The sequence below is a fragment of the Chanodichthys erythropterus genome, chromosome 23, assembly GCF_024489055.1.
Source record: "Chanodichthys erythropterus isolate Z2021 chromosome 23, ASM2448905v1, whole genome shotgun sequence".
NCBI classification, from domain to species: domain Eukaryota; kingdom Metazoa; phylum Chordata; class Actinopteri; order Cypriniformes; family Xenocyprididae; genus Chanodichthys; species Chanodichthys erythropterus.
Window position 1 is genome coordinate 15036685 of NC_090243.1, and position 10816 is coordinate 15047500.

The window sequence follows — 10816 nt, forward strand, 5'->3', positions numbered from 1 at the left end:
AGCAGCTAACTCATAATTATGAGAGGCATAGTAAGATACAGTTTCAGTGTATTGAATAAATAACTTTAAACAGCTCACAAAAGTAAAACCCAGTTGGCAATTTGCATGTAAATATAAGCTTATTCAACATGTATTCTTGTGTCTGTTTACTCATTTGCACAATTTTCCGTGTATGTTGTAAATCTGTTCTTGTGTAAACTGTCAGATTCACTTCAATGCAAACAATTTACACAAATTCTTGTTACATGAATGAAACGTTTTTATAGTACAACTTAGTTGAACATTATTTGGTCATAGCAGTATACAGTTCAAAAGTTTGGGGTCAGTAAGATTTTTATTTTCAAAGAAATTAATATTTTTATTCAGTAAGGGTGTACCATGATTTCCACAAAAAAACAAATACACAACTTTTTCAACTTTGATAACATTTAGAAATGTTTCTTGAGCATCAAATCAACATATTAGAATGATTTCAGTTATTATAAATTGTAATAATTGTTCAAAATATTACTGTTTTAAGGTAATTTAGATCAAATAAATGCAGCCTTGGTGAGCATAAGAGACTTCTTTTAAAAACATAAAAAAAAAAAATAATAATAATAAAAAATAAAACCAACCCCAAACTTTTAAACAAAAGTATACATTTGAGAAGGTTTTATGATCTTATGATATGAACTTACAATCTGCCAGACTGCTGAAAGAAAAACTGAATCATCCAACAAAACGGTGACTTTATTTCAATGTCAAAAATTCAGTACATCGCACACTGCTTTGTGTGCACATGATAAAAGATATGAAAATATTACAACTTTAAATGTGATTGCAATAAAACAGCTTGTGACCCTTTTTAAAATAAACAATAACACATCCGTAAAAAAGTCCAACTTAAATTCAGCCAAGCTTTGCAGAATTAGAAGATTTTAGTGTACGCAATCTAAAGCTGTAGTGAACGCAGCAGAAATGACAATTATTGTTGCATGATTAACCGCAAACTGATTCTTTACAAACACCACTGTACTGTATATAGTTCTGTAAAAAGTTGCATTGTCATGTTAACTTGAATACATAGCAAGAAACAATGGGCAACAGCTTCAAAAAATACCATCTGTGGTTTGTTGCGATATCTTGTTGACCCTCTTAAATGGCCACCGGGGTGTTTCTGTCTGGTATCTGCTGTGTACCATCTGAAACTCCCGTTTGCAGCCATTCATATCTGTCATTAAGAGGCAGGGAAAGCAGTCAGCGATGTCCCCCCGGAGACCTGACACAATCCTACTCAGACTCCACTAAGACCCCCAAACTCCTGCTAAATCCCTCTTCGGTTACAAAACACTCGTCACCACCTCCTAAAATTCACTGCTCTCCTCGTCTGGATGGTTGAATAGGACAACACTCCCGCCGCCTCTCAAGAGACACAAAAGACGTGTTCAGAAATCTGATTAGCACCCGACGCAGGTCTGAATTGACAGAAGTAGCACTTTGAAGGCAAAAAGTGGCACTGGACAAGAAGGACACTTCTTAAACATGGAAGAAATGATTGCCGCGTATAAAGGGTGGAGCCATTTGGAGGTTACATGATTAACGTAATACTGAAGCAATAAAAAACATACTTTATGAATAAATATCAAATGAAGAAGGCACATGCAGTGAGGTTCATCTCGGATGGTCGGATCAGCTCTTCGTCGCCCTCTTCTTCACTTGTTCTTTGCCGCCAGCGGCTTGCGGCTGATCTTCTTTGATTTGTCGGCATTCTTTTTGGGCGCCTCTGGGTTGGCCTGCATGTGTCGCCCGTAAAGACTGCAAAACACAAACAGACATTGTGTGATCACACCTGGCTGCTCGTAGGTTCTGCAAAAGGCTTGAATACAGAGTAGCGAGGAAGAGGAGTTATATTTTTAGTGTTAACCAGCTGAAAGAGGATTAATTGAGTCCAACACACTGACGGGTCCCCCACTGGGACACTGAACTCTCTGTGCTGTCCAACACCCCTCGGCTACAGCTGTGTATGGCACAGAGAGACAATTATCCGCAACCACCCTACACACAGAGCAGAGAGAGAGAGGAGGACATGTAGAGAGAGCAATTTCCAGTCCAGTGGTCCCTCTCTATTTCAGAAGCACTCAAAGGCTGGGTTCAGTGATACAAGGGAGAAGACAAAGAGAAAGAGAGAGTAAGAAACAGAGAGTGACAATGTTTATTACGGAGGCAGGGTTCATTGGTTCTGTACCAAAACCTACCCAGTTGCTTTGCTCTACACTGACTACATAGGCAACATCCTGAAATGAAACTAGGGCTGTTGATTTAACACATTAATTAAGTAAATTAGTTATGGAAAAATAAGGCAAATAAAATTAGTTAACGTTTCTGAATGAATCAGAGTTTTGAGCAAATCAATCGGGTGAACCAATGATTCAACGACTCTATAATGAGAGCCATTTACTTCATTCATGAATGAATCAGTCATTTGAATGAACTGTATGAATGAATGACTCGATGACTTACTCAGACATTTACCACCACCTACTGGCAGTTTTAGTTTCTTATTTAGAGTATCATTTAAAAAAAATAAATATATACCTGTATATACTTACATATTTTGGGAGTAGTTTGCCCAGAAATAAAAATTCTGTTTATTTACATTTACTTATGCTGTTTCAAACCTGTATGACTTTCTTTCTTTCTTTTGTAGAACATAAAAGAAGATCTTTTGAAGAATGTAACCAAACTGTTTTTAGCTATAAACATAAATACCAATTCAGATGCAGCTTCTGTAAAAAACATAATAGCTTAAACGTTTATGTGTAATAAATTCTGTTGAATTCAATAAAATATTACTTTCTAAAGCTATTTTTTTGTAATGTCTATTTGATGCTTTTCTCATTTAACACAATAATGACTTTAAATTATCTTTTGGGGGTAATTTCTTGGCCAAATTTGATGGGCGATTCATTTGTGATTAATTAGATTAATTAAGGTCATTAGATTAATTAATCGGCACATCATATAATTCATTCAATTAATTCAATCAGATAATTCTGATTAAAATTGAACCAGAAATTATTTATTTTCTTCCCTATTGTCTTCTCTGTATGACTTTCTTCTGTGTAACACAAAAGAAGATATTTTGTCTCAGCTTTTTTTTTTTTTTTTTTTTTTCTCTCCATAAAATTAAAATTGTGGTACGGAAGCCCATATCTGCCAAAAACATGCTTTGGTAAATCACAATTATGACATAAAAATTGTAAATAATGAAATACTAAATCATAATTATGAGAAAAAAAAGTAAAAAAAATAATTACATACTAAGTCATAGTTATGAGATAAAAAGTAAAACATGAGATAAATAGAAAAAAAAAAGTACGCTTTGGTAAATCATAATTATGTTACAATTACAAGGGAAAAAATCATAATTATGATTTGCATCTTAAAAACATTTATGAAGCCATTTATGTGATCATTTTAACTTATGTCTGAAAAACATTTATGAAGGCATGCATGTCAATTTGTAATTTTTATGTTATAAAAAGTTGTAATTATCACATAATCATGTCTTAGTATCTCCCTTATGTTCTGGAAATGGGCTTCCATAGTAGAGTGCCCTGCATTCTTCAAAATGTTCTGTTTCTGCAGAAGAAAGTAAGTCACAGAGGATTGAAATGACATTAGAGTGAGTATTTGATGACAGAATGTCCATTTTGGGGGAACTATTCCTTAAAAATGCTGTCAATGTAAGCAGCATACTAGGTTTTGGAACACAGCCTTAGTCTGTGCAGCAGTTCTAACTGCTTCCGTTACCTCATTAATACTTCTCCCTGATTGGGTGTTGACACAGTGGCTGGTGATTGCAGGGTTGGCGGCTCTATACCAAGCATGCCTGGACCAGGACTATGACACTCCCAAGTGTAATTAAGAATACTATTTGAGGGAGAATTCTAATTGCGGTGCAGTGAAATGTCAAGCGGCAGCTCAGATTCATGACTAAAGTTCATATCAAATATTTACAAAGGACCACACACGGCCCGAGCAGAGAGAGCAGCTCATAGCTTTTGAGCCATTTTAATCACATTGCAAGAGGAAGTCACTAAATATTCTTACTGTAAGCAGACATTCAGCAGATAATTTATGCAAAGTGACCTACAGTATACTATGGAAGAGGATTAGGGCCAAGCAATAATAAAAAAATAAAACCATCTCGAGATTAAAGTTGTTAAATTTTGAGAAAAAAAGTCAAAATAAAATGTTGAGAATAAATTCGTTAAATTACGAGAAAAAAAGTCAAAATAAAATTGAGAATAAAATCGTTAAATTACGAGAAAAAAAATAGTTACATTTTGAGAAAAGAGTCAAGATAAAATGTTGGGAATAAACTTAAGTTACGAGAAAAAAAAGTTAAATTTCAAGAAAAAAGTCGAGAAAATATTGAGAATAAAGTAATTAAATTACGAGAAAAATATCGTTAAATTACGAGGACAAATTTGTTAAATTATGAGAAAAAGTCGTTAAATTACAAGAACAAATTCGTTAAATTACGTAAAATTGACTTTTTTCTCAAATTTAACGACTTTTTTCTCATAATTTAACGAATTTGTTCTCATAATCTAAAGACATTTTTGTCTCGTAATTTAATGACTTTATTCTCAACATTTTATCTCGACTTTTTTTTTTTAATTTAACGAGTTTTTTTCTCTAAATTTACCAACTTTAATCTCGAGATGGTTTTATTTTTTTATTATTGCTTGGCCCTAATCCTCTTCCGTAGTATACTTATTACAGGACACTTTGAATAAAGCAACTACCATATACTTATGACAGTCCCATTAAGGAAGTGTAAAGGAATAGCTCAGTTAATAATGAAATGAATTGCACTTGCATACTTTCAAAAACAAAGCTTCAAGGTTTCTATTGATCTCAATGACAAAACCAACAATATTTTATATCTTTAACGTCAAAGTCAAAGTCTTGATGTGCCATATTTAAAGGGACAAGAATGCCAGTGTGGTTGTGATGATGACCAAATTAAATCATTGACGTGAAACCTGGCACATCTGAACGGAGGGTCATCAGCGAATAAATTTATTTTTTTTTTCCAACACAAAGCTTTCATATGGCTTCCGAAGACTTGGAATATAATGTATGGACATATGCAGAAATCGTATAAACAACTTTTATACACAGATTTTTCACACACATATCTGATGCGTGACGTCCCACCGTCACATTTTTAAAAATTTCAGTACTGGTAGTTCAGTACCGAAGTCTGTACTTTTGACAACACTACGATTCAGTAAATTAAAGAATTTTTATATTTAGGTGAAATATTTCGTTAGATACAGCTCATTGAATGCTCTTTACACACTTTCAACCTACAACCTCAATTCTTCACACAATCCAATCCATTTTGCAAACCAAAGCAGGTTTGCAAAATGAAACCCTTTTTTCCCCACTAAGTATGCACATGATCTGTTTTTGTCTTCTATACTTTTGTGACATGTCTGTGCAGACAGCTGAGCACTTCTCTCATCCACAAGTCAGTCAGTCTCTCTCGTTCATTCCGTCTCTTTGTATCTCTCTTAAGCACCAAGCTGCCGATCCGTCTGTGTGGTCCTGTCTGAGGTTCTTCCCTTTGGGCCCGGAGGTTCCCGTTCTTTCCTGCCTCCTCTGGATCTGCCCAGCCAGGCGCAGAGGCAAGAGCCCAGCAGGGAGGCACTACTCAAGCCCCTACGGACCCTCAGAGTACGAGAATATCAGACTACAGCTTTTTATCTCACACATCCAAGGGAAAAACACACACACACACTTGTATATGTGGTTTACAGGGACTCTCCATAGGGGTAACGGTTTTTATATTGTACAAACTGTATATTCTACTCCCTTATACTAACCCTACCCCTAAACCTAGCATTCACAGAAAACTTTCTGTATTTTTTTTAATTACAAAAAAAAAAAAAAGTTTAGTATGTTTTTTTTAATATGTTTTTTTTAAGCCACAGGAAGTGTACTCGTAAACATCTTTATGTTGTAATAACCATGTCATTATACACATTTGTGTCCTCAAACCTCCATATATAAGAACACACACACACTTCACATCCAAAAAACTGCTACCAAAAATTAGCACTGACTGTTAAGTGTGTGCATGTGCTGGGTAAAATATGTCTCTTCATATGTTTAATTCAGTGTTTGATGATCAAGATACAAGGAATAGGAGACCAAGAGGGTTTCACTAACAGAAAAAAGAGAAAGAGGCCATTGCCAAAAAAATAAATAGACAAAAATATTAACCTTCCAGACTGTTTGACAGGGACAATACACATAAATTAACACATTACACTGATGCAAATGTGCCATATTTAACAAATTCTTATCTGCTGTCCCATAATGGTGTCACTATATTACTAATGGCATGGAATTTAGTGAATTTAGTAAATATGGAAAGAGGACATGAAATTATAAGCAAGAGAGCTTCACCCAAAAATTAAGACCTTCGTTCATCTTCAAACGACAAATAAAATCCGATGGCTCAGTGAGGCCTGCATTGACAGCAAGATAATTAATACTTTCAATGCCCAGAAAGTTACTAAAGACATATTTAAAACAGTTCATGTGACTACAGTGGTTCAACTTCAATGTTATGAAGCAACGAGAATACTTTTGTGTGCCAAAATCCATCTAATGATGAAATGATGCGATTTCAAAACACTGCTTCATGAAACTTCGAAGCTTTACAAATCTATTCTTAAATACGTTTTTATAGCTTTTTGGGCACTGAAAGTGTTAATTGTCTTGCTGTCAATGCAGGCCTCACTGAGCCATCGGATTTTATCAAAAATATCTTAATTTGTGTTCTGAAGATGAACGAAGGTTGAGTAATTAATGACAGAATTTTCATTTTTGGGTGAACCAACCCTTTAAACGTGTGGTGACTATGTCAGTGTCTCACTGTGCATTAAACATCAGGCCATGGCTCCAATGTAAACATATTTAAAATTTTATTTTAGGGTGTGTTAGTAGTACCATTCGATTGGTTCGAAAAAAGAAAGAAAAAAAACATACATTCAGTCCTGGTCCACTTAGCGTTCACATTGGCATTTTAACACCAAACCTAAAGATACCGAACGTAAAGGCATAGGGATACATTTACAACCTGGTCGGCTTTTATGAAGTATATTTCGTGACAGAACTTACCGAACATCCAAAATAATGTGTGCTGGGCTAAATGTGCTCATTGTATGTGCAAAGCCTACATACAAATGATATTTTGGCCAGCTGAGAACATTTAAAGAGCTTATAAAATGTGTATAAAATGAAGTCAAAACAGTAGCAAGAACCCCTTCGTAACACACACAAACGATGATTCTGATGCCTGTACTGAACTGTGATAGGCAACATCATGACTACAACAAGAAAAAACAAGTATGCTAGAGCTTTCTGTCCATTTTAGTCTCGCATTTTGTGAGATCAAGCCCTGTTTTTGGTTCATTTAAATGTCTTTGGTCCTTGTTGCGTTCATATTCCAGAATTCGTTCGGAAGCGGGCCGAGACCCCTCGTTCTGCTTGTTTGGTGCGCACCAGGATTCAGATAGTAGAGTTCACACTTATTCAAATGAACCACACTAACAAAGCAATCGTTTTAATCTAACCAAACATGCCAAGTGTGAACACACCCTTAATTGAGTATTTAATCACGCATTTTAATTAAACATTTGTAACTGCCAGAACCAAACAACAAGGTCATTTAAAGTTCAGATGACTTTAAAAGGGTTCATCTTTGACTCTCATGATACGATCACACAGGCAGAAGGATTTTCACGAAGCCGTTAGTGAGCTCATACGTCCATGTAAGAAAGAAAGTTGTGTTTGTATGTGTGTAGACGGTGAGCCATTTCTGAGCTGACTGAAGGAATCAGTGTTGACAGATGCACGTAGATGTTTGCACTGGTGTCAGGGCTAAATTGGGCTGTTTTACAGGAGGCTGATATGCAGGGGGGTGTGAGCTGAATCTGAAAGCCGTTCTCTCTCTGTCAGTGTCCTGCAGGCTTGACGGACCCTCTGGCAGGAAGACAACGCCGAGAGGAACTCCCAAAACATCTAACACAATGTTTAAAGAGCAACCCATGAAGGCGTCGTAATGCTGTCATCATTTGACCAAAGACTGCGTCAGAATCCTGTCCAACAACCAAACTCTAATGTCAACTACTTGTCTCAAAGCCTTTTAAAATGACTAATGCCTAATGAACTGGTCAAACTGATTCACAAAGCGTTAAAAATTACTCTACTGTCAACCTGTGAGATAGCTGACAACATAAATGTAATCTAAATCAAATCAAATCAAATAATAAAACATAGTTCTCTGGAATACTTGATTTTGACTGGTCAACTGCAGCATTCTGCAGTCAATTTTTGTACCTTGTCCGCTAAACTGTATAACTGACCCAAGCAACTGAATTCTTCCATATGTAACTGGTTTGTCTCTTATCTCACTCTGTGGACTCATATAACATACTTTTTTTATCTGGAAATTTGTTTTATTTATCTGGAAAGTAGCCATGTAATAAGTGGGAATGAACTGTCCACTACGCATTTGATTCCATTTTGAATCGTGTTGAATCATTTTGTGAAAATGACCAGCCGTACATTATGTATGCCACTGCCTTCTTCAATTAAAAAAATATTTTACGCCAAAAATGAAAGGTAAACTCAAATGCAATGACCTCTGAACACTTTTGAGTACTGATTCAAATGAAGAATCAATCAAAATGAATCATTAAAACGAACCAATACGCTACACTCTAAAAAATGCTGGGTTGTTTCAACCCAATTTTGGGTCAAATATGGACAAACCCAACTGTTGGGTTAAAAAATTTATTTAGAGATTTAACCCAATGGTTGGGTTTGTCCATATTTGACCCAAAATTGGGTTGAAACAGCCCAGCATTTTTTAAAGTGTACAATTAATTGAACATCACAGTACTCTTCAGCATCTGAAACCTATTCAAATCTTTTTAATTATCACAATAATGACATTTGGCATCAGATACAAAAAGAGAGGGGGGGTGATACCAGGAGTATTATAATATGTTACATCAGCTGGAGAGAGAGAACAAAGATATTGCTTGATAAATGCAGAGCTAATGTTGCAACTGCACAGCTTTAAAAGGGAAACTGTCATATAAAGCTGTGATTTCACTCTTTGTATCTTCATATAACAGCATACTTTCAAACGTATAGTCCTGTAAGGATGGGAAAATCTTGCCCTGGTCTGTGAAAACATGTTAGCACAGCAGCATTGCAGTGCTGAGAGGCTACAGAGTAAACATACAGATTTATTCCCCATTTATCTGCTTTCCTCATCATTTACAGCCAATTAAAAGTGGACCGGGACAGCAAAATCTACAGAAGATGCTCCCAGACACAGCCAGAGACTGTCTTTTTCCTGCGAATGCCCCAGATCCACATGGGATAATTAATCTCAGTTACAGTCAAGAGTGTCTAACACAGTCAGGGTGGCCGGTCATAAGTGTGTGTGTCAGAGACAGTGTTTTTTCACAGAGTGGATTCCAAAGCATGTTCAGGTGTGTCAGAGGTGAGAGGGAATTAATTAATGATAAATGTGTGGGTGACTTGTGGATCATTGATCGGTCATTGAGGTTGGAAGTAATTTGTAAATGTTCCTGCTGCTATTGCATTACACAAGATCTGAGATTAGAGAATGAGATCAGGTAAACGAGCCTCAAACTTATGGATTTTCAAACGGCAGTGGCAAACGGGTCTAAACTGAAACTGATTGATCCTGAGCTGTAAATGCCATGCCTGCTGCTGGAAAATTATGTCATAAAGGAGACCGACATCTTCACCCTTTATTCAAATATTTGTTAGACAGATTTTGTGCATAGTTGTGCTTGGAGTGATTTTTTTTTTATTTGTGATAACACAAGGAAACATGGCAAATTGTGCAGACAATTTTTGGCCAGGCATACAAAGAAATTATGAACATGTAAAAATCAACTGATTATGTTTTAGTCAATATATACTTTTTCCTATGAGTTTTGGCCAAATAATTTTGTCAGATAAACACCATAACCAAGTTTATTTTTTCACCCTAATATTTAAATATATAATAATATATATTAAAATATTTTGTCATATATTAAATAATGACAAAATATTTTCCTCATTTTGATGGTTTAAGCAAACTTGTAGGTTATTAAAAACAAATATTATATATAGTTGTGGCCAAAAAAAAAAGTGATGTCTGGAGGGGATATTTGTTTTTAACTTGTTTTCATGACAAATGTATTTAAACATATTAAATAATTAAGACATTACTAACAGGTAAATTGAATGCAATTAATATATAAGCTAATATAGTGCATATTTTTAGTGAAATGCTCCCCTCTAGAGTTAATTTCTCTAGTGAACTAACATGCTGTGGACACTAAATGACTTGCCTGAGGTAAATATGCTGCTAAGCGAGATATTCTCTAGCTGTTTTATTGATGTCTTTCCACGGTTGAAACGCTGGTTGAGAGATTAGATTATACACACATCTAGATCATCTGTTCATCTTCTTCTGTGCTTTTTTTTTCCTGTTGTGGCGGTTAGCAAACAGCATTTCATTACTGTGTGTACCCCCTTCTGGATTGGAGTGTGAATTGCCTGTGACTGACCCCTAATATATTATATGTATATATGTGTGTGTATATGTGTGTGTATATGTGTGTGTATATGTGTGTGTATATATATATATATTATATATATATATATATATATATATATATATATATATATATATATATATATATATATATATATATAT

At 35.2% G+C, this 10816-nt stretch overlaps 1 protein-coding gene across 2 annotated transcripts in view; it reads right to left on the reverse strand.

Moving 5' to 3' along the window:
- Nucleotides 1-714: 714 nt before the first annotated feature.
- Nucleotides 715-10816, reverse strand: part of rsu1 (Ras suppressor protein 1) — a 46003-nt gene continuing 35901 nt past the window's right edge. For both annotated transcript variants that reach the window (XM_067378439.1, XM_067378440.1), the window contains exon 9: nucleotides 715-1797. In XM_067378439.1, coding sequence (XP_067234540.1) covers nucleotides 1695-1797 — 103 coding nt within the window. In that variant the 3' untranslated portion in view covers nucleotides 715-1694. The remainder of the gene's footprint in view (nucleotides 1798-10816) is intronic.